Genomic DNA, 22,149 nt, shown 5'->3' on the forward strand with positions numbered 1-22,149 from the left:
CTAGTAGTATTACAAGTATGTTAAAACTAATAAATTTCAAGTAGATTATTTATCTTTACATACTATAAAAAGAAATAAATTTGATTTGCACTCGAAGTTGAGGAGAATTTAATTTCTTATACAAATTTCAAGTCAAATTAATGATCAGACGCGGTGAACTGCAGGGAACACAGAGATGTTAAAAGGCATACCAACACGGTGAAATTGACTTCAAAGCTTATTAATTATTCTACTACTAGTATTCTTACTGAGCCGCCTCGAGTTGACGGTAGCCCTGTTCGGTGGACAAACGCTGCGGCAGCGTCTGGCGGTTAAAAAATACACATAAGAACGGAGAGGTCAAAGCTGCGGCATTCCGATGGTGAGAGAAAAAAGGAGGCTGGCGACTTAAACCCTTTCCATGGAGGATACTTGCATAGGCATGGTTATCACCGGCACACGGGGGGACAAGGACAACAAGACTATTACATGAAAACATTCTTTGTTTTCATCTTCGTTGTGTTTTCCCTCATCTTAAGCTAGTGAGGAGATAGATTAGATATGATTTCATAAACCCGTGAAAAATATCATGTGATTTGGCTTGTTTGATCCATTCATTTCTGCAAGCCCAGAGCGCCTCTGTTTGCTTTGCGAGTCTTCAAGACTCATCTTTTTATGTTATTCTTCGTAATGTTAAAATTCGATCATTATACTCACTGTCATATCATGGGGGTTACCTTCAGTGGAATTATTGATTGGCTTCAGCAAACACGTTCTTTGAGCCTTTTCTTTTTGAGCAAGTTCTTTGAGCCTCTCATTGTTATTGAAAGGTCTTGAATTAGCGAGAGACTACTTTGTCTTATTGTCTGCACAATGTCAGTTTACTTTGTCTTCATCCCATTTTGCAGTAAATTATTCTCTACTGTGATGGCTTTGTAAGACAAGACATAAGATGCTCTAGCACAGTAGAGAATAATTTAGACTATTGTTTTTAATCTTAGCACTAGCTAGCAACCACAAGGATTGTCTGTCCTGGAATAGAAAAATACTGGTTACATGAATTTATTGTCATAATTATATTTGCTTACACCGTTAACATATGATTATAAAATAAGTATGGGACCGATTTGTTATACATATAGACATTTATGTAACATGAAAGTCCATGCATCCAAGTTGTTCTTAACTATTAGGAAGTAGGATATGTACCTATGGAACTTATGGCTTATGGACTCATGGAAGTGGATGTATACTATAATTGCTTATTCGTGATCTACCTTTGAGACCCATTACAGATTTTATATTTTATGTCAGAGAGTTCACACACATACATGCACAAACTTCATTACAAAGATGTTTCTAACCAAATAATACTATATTCTTTTATTTTTGAAAAGTATGATACATATGTATATTGCATACATACATGAACGTGTACTGCCTTCCCTTGCACTCATGACACATGCTTATTTATTATTTCTATCGTCTGTATGGTCTATTCAGTGTGCTATATACCTTCATTGATCATATAACGTGAAGACATAATAGAGAGAACTAAGACTTAATATGTGCGTAGATTGTATTAAGATGACCGAATTATTATTCAATAAGATCATATATACTTTTAGCTAACAAAAAATATTAGACTTAAAGTTTGTTATTATTTTTATTTTTATACATTGTCATAACTTTAATACTTTATGTTAGTTATACATATGTTTTTGTTTCTATATCATACGATGGTGTTAATTATCAAAAGATTAGAAACAATAGTTTAGAGCAGAATTCGAATTCAACGTATAAGACAATGAACAAGAGTAATCATAGTTTTGAGTTTCATGATTTCAAACTTGAGGAATAAAGTTAGCTAATGGCCACTGTCGCTAAAGATATTATGCATATTAATAATATGAGAATCATAATGATGAAATGAAGTTAGTCTTGTTTAAAATATATGAAAGTAAATAGAAGAAGGAACCTCGCATTCAAGCAATGCTTAGAGTTTTAGCACCCAGTTCCCTTAAGAAATAAGTGAAGCAGTTCTCAAGAAAAAACGATGGCCCAACAGATCAATTTTGTCTTCTTAGTATTATTTTCTCGTGTTTACTTAGACGTTTTAACATGGGGAGTAAGTAGTGGTTGTAGGGCTGAGATTCGAGATCGGTTCGTACACAATGCATTTTATCTTTTATGGTGCATTGCAATGAGGGGTCTTTTTCTCTTTAACAGCTGCAATGAGGTGTCTTAATCGCGAGTGTTTACATTATGAATGGAATTCATTTGAAATAAAATGTTCTTAAAAAGCAAAAAGGACTACAGAGAAAAAAGACATGTCTAAACTCTATAAAGACTTAGAACAAAAACTAAAGCACTCGCGATTTCGCATTTGCTGATGAAAGAAAAGTCGTGCCCTTTGGATTTGAGATATTATTCCACTTCATGTTTGGCCCACGCGTCTTGCTTTTCCTGCATTTATTTTTATGATAATGGGTGATAAGTGTTTATTAAAATGAAAAACTTTATGATATGATATTTTCTTTATTTGAAAAACTTCCATTATGTGATGAAACTGATGAACTACTATCAGTACTAAAAAAAAGAGCTTATATGTGCTTAAAATTACCGGTTATTCTTCAAGTTCAGTTTCGTTTTTGTGTGTGACAATAATTAGATAATATGAAACTGGGAAGGGAAGGAAAAAAAGGGAAACCCACTCCCTGACCATGTGCCCATCCCCATGAACTAAAATTTAGAAGACTATTCAGAAAACAAAGAGGTAAAATAAAATTTCAATAATTGAAAAATAATAGACCAATAAGCCACACAGAAAAAGTGTGGCAGCAATATTGTAAAATGCATATAGGCGTTATAATAGAATTAAATGTATTTAATTTGTATATACATTGTAAAATGTCATTTCACCTACAAATTATGTAGTCATGGAAAGTGACAAATGACCATAATAGAACCTTCAAAGAAAATCTAACAAAGCCTATATCAAAAACGAATAGATTTACTATAAAGCTTGAAGCTAGACATTACATCCCAACCATCAGAATTATTGACCAAGTCATGTATATAGTATATCTAAAAGGATTGCTAAATTCAAAAAACATTAATTTCACGTTTTTATCGGGCCTTATTTTTGTGTACTAGTTTTGAATCGTAATAAGTACTAAGAAATAGCCACACAGTAATTTGTTTTGATCGAATTTCTTTTATTTGGGGTGCAACACGAGGGACACAGTATATTATATAAATCCAATACATGATTATCAGGAAAATTTGAATTCCAAGAGTATTCGTTTGTATTCCATGCAGACAAATATATGTATATTACGTGTGTGAATTTGATTTTGAAAAGTACTTATCATTGTCATATATTAATTTCCACGCATTTTGTAATTTGTAGGAAATAAAATTAAAAATACCACAAAGACTAGAACCTTATTCCTAAATCATTTAGTCATCAATTAATATTAATATACATTTGTATATCATATAATGTGGATCTCAATGATTTTCGGTTAACATGTGGAAGTAATAAATTGCCACACTTCTTCAATCAATATAAAAAAAGACATTTAAACAAGTCCAAAGTTATAAAAATCTGTAAATGATATTTGACCAAAAAAAAATTGGTTTCACTGACAATGATATGGATTTCAGAGCTTTATATCAACTAATCATAATCAATAAAAAAAATTAAAATAGTAAAATGATGAAAATGGCTTGGAATCTAATCAATATATAAATTTATGAGAGAAACCCAAAATCTAAGCAAAACCCTTCTCACTCTCTCTCTCTGAAGCACATGATAAAAAGTCTCAGAGACAGCTCTTCTCAATTGAGAGAAACTCTTCCGGAACAATCAGAGTCTGAGAAAACATGTCCCAACATCTTCTTCTCATTCTCCTCTCGCTTCTCTTCATTCTTATTAATCCCATTTCCGCCTCTCCAATTATCCAAAAATTCAAAGAAGCCCCACAGTTTTACAATTCAGCTGATTGCCCCATAATCGATCCGGGAGACGATGACGATGACGTGGCGGCGAAGCCAATCTTCTGCTCCCGTCGAGCCGTCCACGTGGCGATGACACTCGACACAGCCTACATTCGCGGCTCAGTCGCCGCCGTCCTCTCCGTCCTCCAACACTCCTCTTGCCCGGAGAACATCGTTTTCCACTTCGTCGCCTCCGCTTCCGCCGACGCGTCGTCTCTACGCTCCACCGTCTCCGCCTCGTTCCCTTACCTGGACTTCACCGTCTACGTCTTCAACGTCTCCACCGTCTCCCGCCTCATCTCCTCCTCCATCCGCTCCGCCTTAGACTGTCCGTTAAACTACGCCCGGAGCTACCTCGCCGACCTCCTCCCGCCGTGCGTCCGCCGCGTCGTCTACTTAGACTCCGACCTAATCCTCGTCGACGACATCGCCAAACTCGCCGCCACGGATCTCGGCCGAGACTCCGTCCTCGCCGCGCCGGAGTACTGCAACGCCAACTTCACCTCCTACTTCACCTCGGCTTTCTGGTCTAACCCGACGCTCTCGTTAACATTCGCCGATCGTAAGGCGTGCTACTTCAACACCGGAGTCATGGTGATCGATCTCTCGCGGTGGCGCGAAGGCGCGTACACCGCACGCATCGAGGAGTGGATGGCGATGCAAAAGAGAATAAGGATTTACCAGCTAGGTTCGTTACCGCCGTTTTTATTGGTATTCGCGGGTTTGATTAAACCGGTTAATCACCGGTGGAACCAGCACGGTTTAGGGGGAGATAATTTTCGAGGACTGTGTCGGGATCTGCATCCTGGTCCGGTGAGTTTGTTGCATTGGAGTGGGAAAGGTAAGCCATGGGCTAGGCTTGACGCAGGTCGTCCTTGTCCTTTAGATGCGCTTTGGTCTCCGTACGATCTACTTCAAACACCATTCGCTTTGGATTCTTGACCAGTTTGGTTTACTTATTATACCGGTACATACATACACGTATAAATATACTACATGTGAATTTTTTGTTTGTATGATGTAAATCTATTCATAAATCGTGACAAGAAACAAAACAAAAGTACATTTTGGTTCTATTCGTTGTTGTTCTCATCGGTTTTGGTCGGAATATACAAAAAGTGGAATTTTTAAAAAATGGAGGCGATTGAAATTACGCGAGTTTAGAGGCGGCAAATCGCTGTGTTTGCGTTTGCATGTTGGAATATGGAAGTATGGAACAAATATATCTTTTGAATAACGATTCGAGATTCTGATACAAAAACCAGTTTCAACTGATTAATGGTTGTATTAAACATTCAAACTGAGGCATGCTATTGTAGAAAAAACAATGTTCAGAAAATTGCTAGCTGATAATTATGTACTTTTAGGGAATTAGTATTTAGAAGAGCGCCTAGAAACAGTCTAGAACTATTTCGTTTATGATCGATTTGTCGTCTGGACGTATAAGCGCAGTCTAAACCTATTTTTAAAAGAATCGAAAAAATATTTACATTTTGTGTCAAAGTATAGAAATGAACAATAATCAAATAGAGATGGTTGAATTATTGGATGTTTATAAGCCGCAACTGTCAACGTTTGCGTTGCATATATGGGACAATGAATGAGAGTAAATGGAACATTTTAGAAACATAATTTCATGTATGCCCAACCTTACAAAAACTGCAGTATTATTGTGAATAAAAAGAAGGGACATGATGTTCGATAGACCGATTCTATGTGTAGATGGTTCATAGGTCGAGGCCTCGAGGGGGCACATGTGTTGCCCCTTTTTCGACGTTCTATTGTCCGTCTTTAAAACAAAAGCATGTGTCTTAAGTTCTGTCTCCTCCACGTATATTTCCATGAGCTCCTTATGTGTGGACGGTGGATCCACAAGAAAACCAAAATGCAAACATTTTGCGAAACTGTTCTTTGTATGGAAATAGATAAAGAATAAGATTACTACAATTAATTCGTAACCAGGGAGGTGCTCGTTTGAAGCTTGTAACGAGAGACTACAATGCAGATACGTAGTCTTTAACTTGTTAATTAAATGTGTTTAGTTTAAAGAAATAATTGAAGACAAAAAAGTGTCGGTGATGTGAGCAAGAGAAGGTGATAAAGCACGAGCAAAGTCCCATCATACATTTATGTAAAAGTTGTTTGACCTTTGAGCCTTCTTTCATCATCTTTCTTTCTTATTAACTCTACATTCCTCGTGTGTAAGAGCATCATTAACCCTAACAACTCATTAGGGGTGCTTAAATTATTTCTTTTTTTTTTATTTTTTTCTGACTAAAAAAAATTTTTTTTTTAAAAAGTGACTAATAGCGGGCCGTTACGTGTCGGTAGGGCCCACAAACAGAACAAAACAACGACGCTTAAAAAAGCATCAGAAGCGCTGGTGCTTCTTCTTCTCTTTCCTTCTTTTTTTTGATTAAAAAATTGCTAACAACTCCTTAAGCAACCATGGATAATGGTGGTCTAACACTTTAAAAAAAAATCATTCCTACAGAATGTATATTATAAGATATTAATACATCAAAATGGAAAATTATTTAGTCTACAATATCAAGTTGAGTGACTTCTGAGCTTTCCGAAGCAACACATGACAATGACATTGACTATGGACACACTCTGTCCCAAACAAAACCGAACCAGACCGGAACAAGATCTCCGGTATGGCAGATAAGAAACACAAATCAAAGGTAGGTTTGTGGTTTTGCTCACTCAAAAAAAAGAGGTGGCTCGTCAATTTAATCACAGTAGCTTGAGTTGATATGAAGCAACTTAATTATTAATCAATCACATTTATTACATTTGCTACATTAAACATTACAATAGTATAATATGACCCCACAAGTTCTTTCGGAAGGAACGACTATGAAACAGAGAGGTTACTGGTTTGATCTGTTGATCATCTTATCTTATCACTACCAGTGACTTACAATTGTCAGTTCCTTAGTTTTGTCAGAGTCTAAATACTTTCACTGAACAGTTTCATATCCAAAGAAGTAAAGCTTTTGAAAGTGAACAACTTGATTTCACTAACAGATTCTTGAGCAAGTGTAGTCCATGCGTACCTGAAGCCTTGTGTTAGGGTTCAGGGAGCTGCTAGACACTTCAGGCTTCATGAATATGATGTCTCATAGCTTAAAACGTCAAGGATCAGGATAATACAGATGAGATTGAATCCTGGCAGAAGGATCTCAACCTCAAATGATCCAAATCAATCCAAATGATTCGTAGTAGCGTCCCAGTCCTGTTTCCCATCAGTCATAGCAACATTGAAGTGATGCTTGGAAGATTCCACAAGAGCTGTGGATTTTTTTTTGGACATCATACTTAAACTCCAGAAACTATCCTAACATCATAAGCCTCATCTGAATCCTCTTCCATCACTCCAGTAAACCCTGACTTGCTTACCGGATCCAAAACCTCGTTTAGCTTATTACAAGATCCTCCTCTAACTAAACCCTTTTCAATCATTTTATCTTTTAAACGCATAGCTTCATCCAAACGACCACTTTTCATCAGCCCATCAACCAAAGTGTTATAGGTAATAGCATTAGGAGTTATCCCCTTCTGTGGAAGCTTACGCAACAGCCTCTGAGCACGATCTAGATTCCCTGACTTGCACAACCCTTTTATCAACGCATTGTACGTAACAACGTTAGGAGTAATACCTTTCACAGACATCTCATCCCTCAGTTTGAACGCTTCGTTTATCTCACCGTCAACAGCACACCCATGGATCAAGATCGTGTACGTGTATTCGTCTGGTGTAAACCCCTCGCGCAGTATCAACTCCGAGAAGAGCTTTCGAGCTTCCTTGACCTTCCCAGCTTTACAGAGACCTGCTAGAGCAACATTGTACACAATGTTGCTGGGAACTAAGAGCTTCTTAGTAAGAGAATCAGCGATCCTTTGTGTTTTAACACACGTAGTAGCACCGGGTTCAAGAAACTCTTTGAAGCTCTGGTAACCAGGAAGAAGAAGATCAAAATCCACAAGCTTATGCAACAGCAAACAAGCCTCGTCGATCTTGTCAAGCCGAAACAAACTTGTCGCAATCTTGCTGCAGATATTAACATTTACATCAATCCCTTTCTCTATCATCTCGAAACACGTGGCGTAGGCTTTATCCATCGCTCCGATGTTGCACCAGCCAGTGATTAGAGCTCCGTATGTAGCAACAGTAGGAGTTAACCCTCTTGCACGTAGCTCGGTTACAAGATCACTTACTTTAATCAAATGTCTACACTTGAAAGCAGCAGAGATCAGAGTGTTGTACATTTCTATTGTGGGGAACATTCCTTTCCTCTCCATAGAATCTTTAACTCCAAAAGCTTCTTTGAAGGATCCGACTTTGTAATAACCATGGCTCAAAGCTTGATACGTTTGCACATCTGGCTTACATCTGAATGTTTTCACGCTATCTAGAATCTCTTTGGCTTTATTGACCTTCTCCATTTTACACAGTCCGCTTATCATTACGTTTAAGGTTACTGTATCTGTTAAAAGACCTCTTGCTAAGACGTTCTCCCATAGCTTCATGGCTTCATCAAAATCGCCAAGCTTGAACAATGCTTCAAGCAGAGTGCTACAGCTAATCTCATTCCCGCTCACTCCTCTTTTCACCATCGTCTTCCAAAGGCTTACAACGTCGTGATAAGCACCGACACGAGTAAAGCCTTTTAGAAGAATGTTGTAAGTCATAACCGTTGGAACAACGTCTTTCTCACACATTCGATCACAGAGGTTTAAAGCCTCGTTGACGCGACCAGCTCTGCAGTACCCGTCCACAAGGGTGTTGTAAGTATAATGATCCGGATCCTTCATCCGCATAAACATTCGTTCCGCTTCTACTAGTTCACCAGATTTGCAATAACCATTGATCAAAGAGTTACAGATGGTTGCATTAGTTCTCACTCCCTTCCTCAACATATCATCATGAACTCTAACAGCATCACTGACTCTACCACTACGACAGTATCCATCTATCAACACACCGTACACACGCTGATCAGCTTCCTCGACAGACTCAAACACCTCTTCCGCTTCTTCCATCAAACCCTTTTTACAATAACACTTAATCACCGAAGTATAAGTAACAACGTTCTTAATAACCCCTCTCTCAGACATCAACCCCAATACTCTCCTCACTCCCTCAACATCCCCAATCATCGCATACCCATTAACCAAACTATTGTAAACCACCACATTCATCTCCAAACCGAACTCACTCTCCACCTCCTTAGCAAACTCCACACCTTTCTCCACCTCTCCGTTCCTACAGTACGCATTCACAACGATACCGCAAGTAAACACATCCGGAGAAACCCCAAGACTCACCATCTGATCATAAACAAGCAACGCCACAAAGTATTCACCTTTCTTAACCAAACTGCTCAACAAACTATTACAAGACAACAAGCTAGGGACTCTCCCAACGCTTCCAATATTATCAAACACATGTAAAGCCTCCTTAACCAAACCCTTCTCCGCGTAAACTCTAAGCACCATGTCGAAGACAGTAGGAGAGAAGTGGAAACTCTTGTAAACACGAACGAGCTCGTCCCAGACAACGAAGCACGAGTGGTTAAGACCAACGAGCTCACTTAGATACGCTCTTGTCTGATCGTACATTCTAGCTTTCGCCAAGATGTGGACCATTTTGCAGTAAGACTTGTAATCCGGTCGGAAAGTTTGCTGTTTGGAAGCTAAGTTGAAAACCTCGAGGCAGGCTTGAGGGTGGAGGCGGGAGGAGCGGAGGAGGGAGTTGAGGAGCTGGTCTGAGAAGTCGAGAGAGAGGTCGTGTAGAGCGTCGTACCTTCCGAGGACGAGTAGACGGGAGACTCGTTCGATTAGTTCGGGTCGGATTGGACCGTGTCCTGCTCGGAGGTCGCGGCGTAAGGCTCTAGAGGCATCGGAGAATCTGCGGAGATTGAGAAGAAGCGGAAGAAAGGCGGCGAGGCGTGCCGGAGATTGTCGGAGGAGCATCAGGGAGTTGATTAAACCTTGGAGCCCATTAAAATTGGGACCTCAGGGTTCTTCCGTTCGTTGTGTAGGTCCAAAGGTTTTAGGCTATATACTAGTACAGGTCGTCGGCGACGGAGAGAGAGAGAGTGTGTTTGTAAAGGAGAAACCTTTAAATTGGTTTTTGTTTTTTTTTTTATTTGTTTGGTTTGGTTTGGTTTTTGTCTTTTGGTTTGATACGGTTAGATTTAGTGTGGGTCACTTATAGTTTTGGAATTTGAGAACATTTACAAAGGTACATTTGGATTTTGATTAGGTGTTTGTTACTGAACCCTAGATTTGAACAGAACCTGAATTTAAAAAAAAAAACCTAAATATATACTTAATCTTAATTATCTCAATGTTCAATAAATCACTAGACGGTGATTTGGTGTTTTATAGAGTATTATTGTTTATGCGGATGTTTTGGTTGATTTTTTTAACGCGTAGACCGACTTTTAAAAAAAAATTAGTCTGAAAAGAATTATTTAGTTTAGAGCCGATTTGACGAATATGCATATGTCTTGGCACTGTAAATATCAACTTTTAAAACACTGTTCGATCCAATATGTAAAAAATATATGAGTTACTTATGTAGAAAAGTATTTTAAAATATGAGTATTATTCGTATTCAAATATGAACAAATTCCTAAAAACCCAAAAACCAAAAAAACTGATCTCGAATATTTGAAAAAAAAAATTCAAAACAAATATTTATTTTGATATAATATATAAAAATAATTGAATCCAAAATATTATTAACCGAATCTGAAAGGAATTTGGATCTTAAATGGATTTTAAATTGAATTATAAAATCTATCTTAATCTGAAATATTATTGTCCAAACTCAATCCAAACATATATAAAACTCGACTGAGGCTTAGGAAACAAACTCGATTCAAATCCAAATGCTCATATGCCAAATTCTGATGGATGCACATAATTACAAAAAAAAAACATTGAATGAATTACACTATAAATTCAATAACATGAGGACATGGTCAAGAAATTTCATATTTTCACCAAAGAATAAGAGTATTATGTAATAACAATCTACCAATGATCCTATAAAACAAAACCCAATCGAAAAAGACTTTGGAGTTCTTAAACCGGGAATCTCCCAGTCATCTGTATATGCTCAAGTGTTCTCCTCAAACCATACTTGTTAACTGCTAGCCTCCCGGCTCTGAACCCATCTCCATAAACCGGAGAAGCATCAGCCTCTATCTGGTGCTTGAAAAACTCACCAAGCTTCCTCTCGTACTGAGACCTTGGTCCCTTCTTCACTCCTCCATAAGAAGATGATGAAGATGATGCAGCATTGCTATTTCTTGAACCAGCAGCTAACTCAGCTTCTAACCACTTATGAGCCATCACTTGACATATCCCCTCTTCAACATCTTGGCTAAGTGGCCGGAACCCTTTTTCAAGACCACACATTGTAGTAACGGTTCAACAAATGTGAAACAAGAGAAGCAGTTAGATAAGAAACAAGAAGCAAGAAACTCACCTTTGAGCCGCATCCACGCGTGCATCATCTCATGAGCTAGAATTGAACCAGTGAGTAGCCTAGGGAGACCAAACAAGATGAGAATGGCAGTAACCTCGCATCGACGAGTTAGCTTGAATTGCTCTGTAATCATATTCCCACTCCAGTTTCCCTTCGATCTCTTTCTCACAGTTCTAACAGTTTGTTCTTCCGACAGACAGAGTCCTCTTGTCTCTGGCATGTGATAGTGACCCTAAGAAAGCACACAGTGACACAATATAAATGTGACACATTCTCAAATAGTTACTAAAGTAAATTTGTATTTTTTGTTCTACTCACATTCCTTTCACCTTCTCTGGCTTCGTTAAGTGCCTGCCTCTCAACTAAGAGAAGTGGAACCTCCTGCTCTACCGTCATGTTAAGTCCTTCATAGAACTCTTGTATCTGCAAGTACAGAGGCTGGCATTGAAAAGTGTCCATCACCGATGAGTCTAGACACTCAAGGCAAAGCTTCCGTCCATCGTTGAGTTCAAAATATCCTGTATTACGCGGCTCCATTCTTTCACAGCTGCAACATCTTGGCGTAGCATCGTGTTCGTGAGAAGGGCAATACTTCTGGACCCAGAAAGGATGTGCTCTATACTCAATAAGACCAGCATGGTTTGTTGAAATCTGTCACAAGAAAAGAAAATAACATAAGTGGAATATCCGAAAGAAAACAACTGAAAATGCTAAAGATTTTACATACAAAGAGGCTGCAGACATCACATTTTGGATGGAACCTCTCCCTGTAACAAGCTTTGTGAAAAGGGTAGTTCCCAGACGTCGAGAACTATTTAAGACCAAAAAAAAAAGAAGGAAAACATGTTATTACATTGATTCAAAGGTTAAACTACAACGGAAAGAATGAGTTTGAGTTCACCTCGTACTCAGAGATTGGGTGACTGCAGCCATAGCATCGAAAACATTGTGGATGCCATAGTGCGTTGAGGCAATTCAGATATCTTCCATGGCCAATCTCCATATTGCAGCCAGCACAGATCCTATGCCAGTAGTGACAAGTTGTTGATAAAAAGCTAAAAGAAACTATAACACATCAACCCAAAATTAAAAGGCTATCTAAGTGAAACCTGAAGTCCATTGAGAAAGCAATAGGTCTTGGATAATAAATATCACCATTGTCATATACATTGCCTCCTCCATGCATATGTCCATTCCCATATGCATTCCCAAAGTCATAAGTAGTTCCATTCCTAGCTATCATACTCTCTTGTATGGCTCTAGCAAGTTGCTCATCGTCATCCATCATTGCGTGTTTCCCTGCTTTTCATTTTTTATTTTTATTTTTTTTAAATGTATGAAACAAAACTATCTTTTTTTTCTTCATATTATTCTGTTTTGGGCTAAAACAATCAGTAAAATGTATAAACTCACAGGCGCCTGTATTAGTCTCTGGTCCTTGATTCTCTTCTTCTAAAATAGACAATGCAACTGCACAGTCTACTTCCTCATTTTCCTGCCCATTCCATGTCTCCCCCTTGTAAAAGTAAAAAAAAAAAAACAAAATTTTGAGGTTACACTACAAACCATTATCTGATAAATGGAGACTAATATGATTTATTTGACTATTTTTGAGATCTCCTAAATCAAAAAACAAAAAAACTATAAAAGCAAAGCTATCAATATTCAATCAGCATATAGTAACACCTCAGAAGTAGATGGTTCCTGCGTATGATCAGCATCAGTAGGCTCAGAATGTTCGTGCGGGTAGTTCTCGTAATAGCCGCCATTATGATGATAGTGTTCATTCCCCATGGGGTGCCTTTGGTTAGAGCCTTTGAAGATCTTGTTTAACCAACCCATAGTAGTTCCCTTCCTAATAAACTATCTGCTCAAATATAACTCAATGCAGCTAAAATTCTTTCACCTGCCACACAATCATCAAATCTCTGATTCAGCAACAAAAAAAAAAAAACTTTATTCAAACTATATTAAAAAAAACAGTCTTTACCTTTGAGAAACCTTAGACGAAATCTTATTAAAATCTATAAACAATCTACGAAATTGGAGCAACGTAAGAATCTACTTCTCCTAAGGATCCTACAATTGGGTAGAAAAAAAAAAGAGTAAAGGAAAAAAAAATGTAATTTTAATTTATAGATAAGAAGGTAAGCTTTGACAAAATCAATGTCTTTGTACTCTGACGAATCAACCCAGAATGTGCTTTGATTACTACCCAAAATTCAAAGTCAATTTTTTTGTGCAAACGCAAACACCCAAAAATAAAAATCGCATTTTTTTTTAATTTGATGAGGATAAGAGATTGATTATCGAGAATCTTGGATACGAGATTACAGAGGATAGTTTAATTAATTAAAGAAAAATACAAAAGTCTATGCCTTGGCTTGGAGGTTTGGTCGTTGAGCTCTTTCTCCTTACAAGAAAAACGTTTTATTTTCGAGGCAGTGTGGGAAGGAAGTTTGAGATAGAAAGAGAATCAAAACGCAATTTTAAAAGTCAAAGTCTTGTTTGCAAATCTTTTTTTTTAATGCAAGTATCTAGATAATGACATAACTTAACCCAATCTTCCTAATTATAATTAGGCATTAATCTGACAGCCGTCTAATGCAAATATCCTCCTAGATAATGACATTTTACTTTTCAATGAGTTAGGGTATGACTGGTTTTCCCGCTACCACCCGCAAACGCAGCTTTTGCGGTTGGTAGCGGTTGCTGGCGTTTTGCAACAATCGCTCAAACCGCTCTAAACCGCTCCAAATCGCTCCAAATCGCTCTGAACCTCATAAATTCAAAAGCTGGTTCCAGCTAGCGTTTGCGGTTGCGGGCGTTTGCGGGAGGATAAAAAAAAAATATTTTTTTCCAAAACAATATAAATACAAAAATAAAAAAATTCAATAAAAAAATTAAACTGAAATTATAAAAATGCTAAAATATATCAATTAAATTTTAATTAATATTATAAAACTTTAAAATAAAAATATTTTCTATATTTTTAAAAAAATTAAACTATAACTTTCTAAATATAAATTTTATATTTATTATAATATTATTATTTTTGATATTTTTATAATTGTATAAAATGTAAATATTGTTAATTTATTATTTAACTGCTGCTGCATTTGGTAGTTAACCAGTCATAAGTATCCCGCAAACGCACAAATTTCTAACCGCATAACCAGTCGTACAAATCTCTTAAAACCGCTAGAAACCGCAACCACCCGCATCCGCAAACTCCCGCAACCGCAACCGCAACCGCTGCGGTTAAACCAGTCAGGCCCTTAATCATGTTTTTATTTCTTAGTTTGGTCTACCGCACACGTCACAAGCAGCTAGGTAACGAGATATTATACATTAGGGCTGTTCGTTTGGTTGCCGCAGGTACCGGCGGCAGCGGCAGCGTCAACATTCTGCGTCAACTCTTGTTCGTTTCGTTGACGCAGGAACCGGCGGCAGCGGCAGCGTCCGAACGCTGCGTCCTGCGGCTGACGCCGATAAAACCTGCGGTCGCGATATGATATGCGGCAGCGGCAGCGTCAGCGTCTGCGAAACGAACAACAACATTCCTCATTGACGCTGCCGCCGCTGCTGACGCTGCCGCTGCCGCCGAAATCTGCGGCAACCAAACGAACAGGGCTAATATTGTATACGTGAATGTCTAAACTACGCGGCAATGAAGAAGATGTAATAAAACATTTTTGGTTAATTAATCTAAGATAAATTGTTTAATATATACAAATTCTTGTCAACTTTCAACAATAATCTGGTAATTAGATACTTGACGTCACCGTTACATTATTTATTCTTTGTACATTCGCTGAAGTTATGGTGACCAACTGACCAAGCGAGACCGTAACTGATACTTTTAGTGGGCTTTTTATAGGCCTATACCATTACAAACCCATACATACGCGCCTGATCCAGTTGATGCTTGACAATAGCTTTATGTCTTTTATTCATGCGTGTGTTATGGACCCAACAATTAAGGGGAATGCATACTAAACTACTATCCTACTACTAGATCCGACATATTCAACACTCCTTTAGTTCGAGAAAAATAAATAAGAAAAAGCCTTTTAATGTTTCATTTGTATAAATATTTAGTTATGATAATTAGTAAAGAACTGCATGTCTGCATGAACATCCCAAAAATAAAATCAAAGACTTTTCCTCATATGACTCATATGTAGTAGTTATGTATTTCATTTGTACATATAGCCAATCTTGCAAAAGAAAATGTTATATACAAACAAACCTTTGTCGTATTTTATAATTTAAATAAAACTCTAACCCTAGATATGTAAATATTAACATATCAATCACCTTCGGTAAGTTTACACCACTCTCTCTCTCTCTCTCTAAGAAAATATAACAAGGACCACATGAAGGTATATATGTGATGTGTGCATGTAATGTCCTAAGGTAACAAAGACACGAATATTACAAAGTATCAATCGATCATAAGAAAATTGAATCGTACCAAACAATTAAAATGATACAATGTATTTACTCTCTCCCTTTCATAATTTTATCGAACCATATTCCTAACATTCTCTATTCTACTTGAGTATCCTTCAAACACCTCATTTTCTTTGTTGCTTCCTCTTCTTTCCTTTATTTTATTATATCTGTATGACTATATACATAATGCGAGTTTCGTGTTTCAAAAAAGTAGATAAGTATTCCATTTCCATATATTATATATAATATACCATGCTCAACTTCATTGGATTTAACATGCTTTGTATAGTCTTAAAAAAATCTCCGTTAATTAGCTAAATGATTTAACGAGAATAATAGTAAATTTCGAAACTAGTATAATTGTTTCCAAGAATGTGATTTATTCACTGAATAATTGGCCATCTTCCAAGTCAAATTCTACATGTGAGTTGTGACTTAATTAGTTTAATTTTGTGTGTGCTTTCTTTTACGTTTGATTTGAAAATTCTCCACATTCAGAACTGAAAAAGTTGGTTTACTCGGTGCACGTGTAAATTACCACCACTATATGTATACGTATGCCTAGACATTATTAACTAAATGGTTGGGGATGATTCTGTATGACATGTATGAATTGGATATATAAAAATATGTTAAAGATATGTACGGTTAATAAATTTTGTTTTCTTCGTTCATTTGAAATAAATTAATGCCAATAATATCAAAAGCCATCGCAAACGACATAGAACAGAAGAATGGTCAACCGAAAAAGGCTAGTCTTATTTTAGCAGACTTGTTTTTGTTTGTATGTGTATGAAATATAGTTTGAAGTAAACAAAAAAGTTAAATTAATTTGATAGGGCAACTAATGATTTATCTGCAAGTTCTGTAAGTCTATTTCATTATCTTCATATTTAGTTTCATAGATAATCCATTTTTATCACAATGTATTTACATCAAATTACATTGTAGTTAAACGATAAAAATTGTAATATTAAAAATATTATTTGAATCAAATTATTTTATACTGTTCTTAACTAAATATTTATATTTGTTGCGATATTATTTTTGGCAGCCCTATATATTGTTATTAATTTTGGACTCAATTTTATTAATTCGTATTTAAATATGATGACTAAGTATTGTAAAATTTCAACCAAAATGTATTAATATACTTGTGATGCCGTGACTCTTTTAGACAAACGAAAAACCGAAATGTTATTGTATAGTTCATAATTTAATTTGTATGCGAGTCAAATATAAATTATAAGGCTAGACATTTTTCTGCTGTTTTAAAATTCAAAACTTGCGTGGACTTATTATTTTATACTAAATTTTAGGAATAAAGATTTAGTCTAGTATTAGTACAGACTAGAGACAAGAAGAACATAAAAATATACTAGTCACAGTTCAAGAACCAGACAGAAATAACAGATTAAAGAATAGACCTATAAATGATTCAATAATTTTCTAAAGTCAATCGACCAAAGACCATATATATATATAAATGCAATGTACTATTTTCCGTTATTTTTCTCGTTGATCAAACTTAAGATCTTGTATTTTATTGGAATAGTTTTAAACTAGATCATTATATCATCATTATATCATTGAATTTCCTCTGGTTGCTTAAGTATATTTTCAATTTGAAATAAAAAGTTTGGGTTTGAACAATAGGTTGGGTGAACAAAAAAAAGGGTTTGAACAATAGGTTGGTTGAACAAAAAAAAAGGATTTGAACAATAGGTTTATTTATATTTTGTTTTAGTAACTGTTTATGGTAATAAACAAAACCTTTTAAGCATCGACGAGTTAAAGAAGATAAAGAGTCGTCTTGTTCTGCTAAGGACCAGTCTAGAAGCATTATTATATAAAAATACTTACTCAAATAAAAAAATATTTTAACTAAATTAGATAAAAGTATAGTATCCATTTCTGTTGATTTTATATGGTTCTTACTTCTTAGCTAGTATAGTAGTATGTATGGTAATTCTGTTTAAACATATTTTTGTTTATAAACGGAATTATATTGGAAACTATAAAAAATACGGCCGAAACGTAATTTCTAAAAACGTTAAATTTGTCACAATGGAAAATGAAAATCTACCATCTCTAGATCTCGATCCTTCAATTAACGTTCTCAATGGTATTCCAATTTCGAAGATTTTATGTATCCATTGTAATACATATCTACCTGAGGAGATATCGAGAACGAAGTTAGAACCGCACGGAGTTTTTGTCTATTCCTAGTTTTATAGTTAGTCAATATATAGACTATATAAGCTCTTAATCAAATTTACGAAGACATAAGCAAGTTAAATAAATAATTTAAAAGAAATATTCCATTAGACTTCTTGAAAATACTTAGAAATTTAACACGAACAATTACAAAAAAAAAGAAGCCGAAGTATTAATCTCATAACGCACGCTTGCAGAAATTTCCACACAATAACCACCAAATTTCTCAAAGAAAGAACAAAGTATACTTTAGATCTTTCAAACTCCTCCAGAATAAACCGGTATTCAAAACCACGTGCTCTATAAAAAAAATTAATACTTGCTGGCCAAGTGCACAAGGCAACTCAAAACCTTATAAATATGTCCCATGCAAACTCACAAACAACTCAAAACACTCTTCATCAAAACCATTTTCCTCTGACTCTCTCTCCCAATGGCTTCTAACGATAAGCTTACTTCTTCCAGAGTAGCGATCATCGGTGCTGGTGTTAGCGGTTTAGCAGCCGCTAAGCACTTAGCCCATCACAACCCGATCGTTTTTGAAGCCTCGGAATCGATCGGAGGTGTTTGGAATAGTTGCACTTACGAGACAACTAAATTACAATCGACTCGAGTCGATTACGAGTTCTCTGACTTTCCATGGCCCAACAGAGATGACACTACTTTTCCATCTTACGTTGAAATATTAGATTACTTGGAATCTTATGCTAAGCATTTTGATCTCCTTAAGTTCATGAAGTTTGGCTCTAAGGTCATCGAGGTTAGGTACACAGGTGACGGCGGAACTCCACAGATGGCTGACCTAGGTGCTTACAGCAACTCGTTTCCCGAAAAACCTGTATGGGAAGTTGCTGTTCAAAATGGAGACGCTGGAGAGATTCAGGTTTGTCTTATTTCATCTCATATATTATTGCATGCAGATCACTCTGCACTCATATATAATTTTTCCTTTTCAATTATGTTCTTATGGTTTTTTCTTTAAGAACTTGGCATCTCAAATTAAATCTTAAACTGATCTATAAAATTATTTGACAACAAAATATTAATCTCCTTAGAATTTATAGCAGCCATGTAATTTTGGTTGTGGCTAAAAAGAATTTAATTATGTATATGAACCGGGGTTTTTTGTTGTTGTAGTTACAACTTAAATATATCTTTTAGTTCAAAAAAGAACTTAAATACATCTTTTATCCAAAACTTGTAAAGAAATTACAAGTAGTTTTTTGTAAACTATTGCATGCATCAGTAAATAACTCGAGTTTACGTATTCTTTTTCTTCTTCTTTTTTTTTTGGTGTTTTATGTTATCTATGTCTATTTGTGAATCGTCATTGCATGGAATTTTTTTGTACATGTGTGTGCAGTGGTATGCATTTGAGTTCGTGGTAGTGTGCACCGGAAAATATGGCGACGTACCAAGAATACCGACGTTTCCAGAGAAGAAAGGGCCCGAGATATTCAAAGGGAAAGTGATGCACTCTATGGATTACTGCAAATTAGAGAAAGAAGAAGCTTATCGTCTTCTCCGTGGCAAGAAAGTCGCGGTCATTGGTTTCAAGAAATCAGCCATTGATTTGGCTTTAGAGTCTGCTCTAGCAAATCAAGGTATATAAATATTAAGATTATATTATCTTTCTTTCACAAAAGTCTTTATTAATCAATACTTAATTATATCTTCACTCTAACAATTTGCTCAAGTCAAGATATAATATATGTAGATAACCATATTCTTATATAAAATACATAATATTATATTTTCGGTGGACTTGGACCGTTATTCTGATTGACACAATCAAACAGCTGCTCAAAAGTTTGGTAATGAACCGACACATTAAATATTTCCAATATGATCCATTCGAAATTTCGAATCATTAATTATATGATCAGTATGATTCCAATAACTAAATAAAATGTATAAATTTTGCAGGAGAAGGTGGACAAGCATGCACAATGGTGGTGAGAACGACACATTGGGTGGTCCCGCATTATTGGGTGTGGGGTTTACCATTCTTCTTGTTCTACTCTACCAGAGCTTCTCAGTTCCTCCATGATAGGCCTAACCAAAGCTTCCTTAAAACTTTCTTTTGCCTCCTATTCTCTCTTCTGGTTTGTGATCTTAACTATACATTACTTTGGTCTCAGTCAATTGCGGGATTTTATGTGATTTTCTAAGTTTTTATAAACATATAACAATACAGCGTGCGGTGGTTTCCAAATTCATCGAATCATATGTTACGTGGAAGCTTCCTCTAGAGAAATATGGCCTTAAACCGGACCATTCTTTTGAAGAAGACTACGCTTCTTGTCAAATGGCCATCATGCCGGAGAATTTCTTTGAGGAAGCGGATAAAGGGATGATCCGGTTTAAGAAAACATCAAAGTGGTGCTTTTATGATCAAGGGATTGAGTTTGAGGATGGGACTATGCTAGAAGCTGATGTAGTGATACTTGCAACTGGTTATGATGGCAAGAAGAAGCTCAAAGCCATCGTTCCTGAACCTTTTCGAAGTTGGCTTGAGTTTCCATGCGGTGTTATGCCTCTATACAGGTATATGCACTTATAAAATCTCCATCACAAGACTAAGAATATAAATCTTGTCTAAATTAAATAAAAAATACTCGATATAGAAAATGAAACGCTAATTAGTACTAGTAAAGCCTATATTGTTGCTTATAATAACAAAACCAAATTTCAGGGGAACAATCCATCCATTGATACCAAACATGGGTTTCGTGGGATACGTTCAGAGCAACTCAAACCTACACACATCAGAGCTACGTTCGCTATGGTTAAGCCGACTCGTGGATGGGAAATTCAAATTACCGAGCAAAGAGAAAATGTTGGATCAATTTTCCAAGGAAATGGACGTGATGAGAAAATCGACCAGATTCTATAAACGTCATTGCATTTCTACTTTCAGCATCCAACATGCCGATGATTTGTGTAATGACATGGGACTCGATCCTCGGCGTAAATCCAACTTGTTCCTCGAAGCCTTTAGTCCTTATGGTTCTCAAGATTATCGACTCAATCAAAAAGAAACAAACTAATTGAATATAGTACCAGTCGAAGGAAAATAACGAGATTACATCGTGTAGAATAATAAAACAGTGTTGGTGAGTCGTTGAATAATCATGTGTGTTCGACTACATGAGCTTTTATAAAAATAAGGGAAATTACCTAGAATAACTCACATTTTTTGGGTAATGACTAGAATGACTTGTAAAAAAAAAAGAAATTGAAAAATACTGCCAAAAGTCTAAAATACCCATGGATAAATGAATTCAAAGTATTTTTTTTTTTTTTTTTTGGAACACAACTTGCATTAAACTAACAGGTTTCAAGTTCCACAAGAGGGAGCAATTACAACAGACGCATTCAACAAGGCCTGCTTCGCCAGGGCATCCGCATCCTTGTTGTTTGTACGTCGAATCCAAGAAATAGAGAAAAATTCAAAAGCTGAAGATAAGCTGATTATATCAGCAAGGATGCCGTATAGTTCCGAGATTGGAGACCCAGTCTTCAGAGCATTAACGAGGAGGAGGGAGTCAGATTGACAATGCAGGTTCTGCGTGCCTCGGGTGACACAATCAGCCAAGGCTTCCCTTAGAGCTAGAGCTTCTGCTACTAGGGGGGACGACACAAAGCAACAGTGCGACATTCTTTTTGTGGTGTTGTTGTTCTCCCGTATGGTCCATCCAAGCCCTGCGAGCTTACGGTCAGCTAGCCACGCCGCATCTGTATGTAGTGTGGTCGTGTTCGGTGGGGTTGGTTCACGAGGTGAAGGAGCCGGTTTCAGCGTCGAGCTCTTGATGTTTTGTTCCCATAGCCATTCTCTTGCTGCCTTGATGGCCTTTGCTAAGACTTCCTTTGGAGCTATTATCTTGTTGCTGAAGATAAGGTTGTTTCGAGCGAGCCATAGTTCCCAAAGAATCCAAGGAGCCAGCTGTCCTGTGACAATACCTGCAGGGGGGAGACAGTCCAGA

The 22,149-nt window shown here is 36.6% G+C and overlaps 4 protein-coding genes across 6 annotated transcripts; 2 read left to right on the forward strand and 2 right to left on the reverse strand.

The window, feature by feature from the left end:
• The first annotated feature begins 3,586 nt into the window (after window positions 1–3,586).
• On the forward strand, window positions 3,587–5,057 carry LOC106361956 (probable galacturonosyltransferase-like 1). The gene has a single exon (XM_013801770.3). The coding sequence runs from the start codon at window positions 3,868–3,870 to the stop codon at window positions 4,921–4,923; it is 1,056 nt and encodes a 351-aa protein (XP_013657224.2). The 5' UTR covers window positions 3,587–3,867; the 3' UTR covers window positions 4,924–5,057.
• A 1,678-nt stretch (window positions 5,058–6,735) lies between these two features.
• Window positions 6,736–10,502, reverse strand: LOC106361957 (putative pentatricopeptide repeat-containing protein At1g19290). Its single transcript, XM_048738098.1, has one exon. The coding sequence runs from the start codon at window positions 9,961–9,963 to the stop codon at window positions 7,306–7,308; it is 2,658 nt and encodes an 885-aa protein (XP_048594055.1). The 5' UTR covers window positions 9,964–10,502; the 3' UTR covers window positions 6,736–7,305.
• Window positions 10,503–10,921: 419 nt separating this feature from the next.
• Window positions 10,922–14,002, reverse strand: LOC106361958 (protein DA1-like). Of its 3 annotated transcripts, none has more exons than XM_048738099.1 (9): window positions 13,867–14,002; window positions 13,175–13,394; window positions 12,902–13,004; window positions 12,598–12,790; window positions 12,390–12,510; window positions 12,216–12,299; window positions 11,807–12,139; window positions 11,489–11,720; window positions 10,922–11,399 (listed from the first exon to the last, which is right to left on the reverse strand). In XM_048738099.1, exons 2-9 carry the CDS (start codon window positions 13,328–13,330, stop codon window positions 11,083–11,085), a joined length of 1,539 nt encoding a protein of 512 aa, XP_048594056.1. In that variant the 5' UTR covers window positions 13,331–13,394; window positions 13,867–14,002; the 3' UTR covers window positions 10,922–11,082. The 3 variants fall into 3 exon arrangements, with proteins under 3 accessions (XP_048594056.1, XP_013657225.2, XP_013657226.2); XM_013801771.3 differs by lacking the exon at window positions 13,867–14,002 and adding an exon at window positions 13,479–13,852; XM_013801772.3 differs by lacking the exon at window positions 13,867–14,002 and adding an exon at window positions 13,479–13,851 and having other exon boundaries at window positions 12,598–12,787.
• A 3,790-nt stretch (window positions 14,003–17,792) lies between these two features.
• LOC125577158 (probable flavin-containing monooxygenase 1) lies at window positions 17,793–21,313 on the forward strand. The gene is made up of 5 exons (XM_048738100.1): window positions 17,793–19,046; window positions 19,527–19,767; window positions 20,090–20,268; window positions 20,361–20,710; window positions 20,859–21,313. Exons 1-5 carry the CDS (start codon window positions 18,597–18,599, stop codon window positions 21,211–21,213), a joined length of 1,575 nt encoding a protein of 524 aa, XP_048594057.1. The 5' UTR covers window positions 17,793–18,596; the 3' UTR covers window positions 21,214–21,313.
• The last annotated feature ends 836 nt before the right edge of the window (window positions 21,314–22,149 follow it).

This window comes from Brassica napus, chromosome A8, assembly GCF_020379485.1.
Source record: "Brassica napus cultivar Da-Ae chromosome A8, Da-Ae, whole genome shotgun sequence".
Classification (NCBI taxonomy): domain Eukaryota; kingdom Viridiplantae; phylum Streptophyta; class Magnoliopsida; order Brassicales; family Brassicaceae; genus Brassica; species Brassica napus.

What these genes read in the sequence shown, in the direction of transcription:
- LOC106361957 (XM_048738098.1), bottom strand. Translation starts at nt 9,963, where the DNA reads ATGCTCCTCCGACAATCTCCGGCACGCCTCGCCGCCTTTCTTCCGCTT.
- LOC125577158 (XM_048738100.1), top strand. Translation starts at nt 18,597, where the DNA reads ATGGCTTCTAACGATAAGCTTACTTCTTCCAGAGTAGCGATCATCGGT. An exon ending in GCCTCCTATTCTCTCTTCTG is followed by an intron (nt 20,269 to 20,360) that starts GTTTGTGATCTT and finishes ATAACAATACAG; the next exon opens with CGTGCGGTGGTTTCCAAATT. An exon ending in GGTGTTATGCCTCTATACAG is followed by an intron (nt 20,711 to 20,858) that starts GTATATGCACTT and finishes ACCAAATTTCAG; the next exon opens with GGGAACAATCCATCCATTGA.
- LOC106361956 (XM_013801770.3), top strand. Translation starts at nt 3,868, where the DNA reads ATGTCCCAACATCTTCTTCTCATTCTCCTCTCGCTTCTCTTCATTCTT.
- LOC106361958 (XM_048738099.1), bottom strand. Translation starts at nt 13,330, where the DNA reads ATGGGTTGGTTAAACAAGATCTTCAAAGGCTCTAACCAAAGGCACCCC. An exon ending in GCTTTCTCAATGGACTTCAG is followed by an intron (nt 12,511 to 12,597) that starts GTTTCACTTAGA and finishes CTACTGGCATAG; the next exon opens with GATCTGTGCTGGCTGCAATA. An exon ending in ACCCAATCTCTGAGTACGAG is followed by an intron (nt 12,300 to 12,389) that starts GTGAACTCAAAC and finishes GGTCTTAAATAG; the next exon opens with TTCTCGACGTCTGGGAACTA.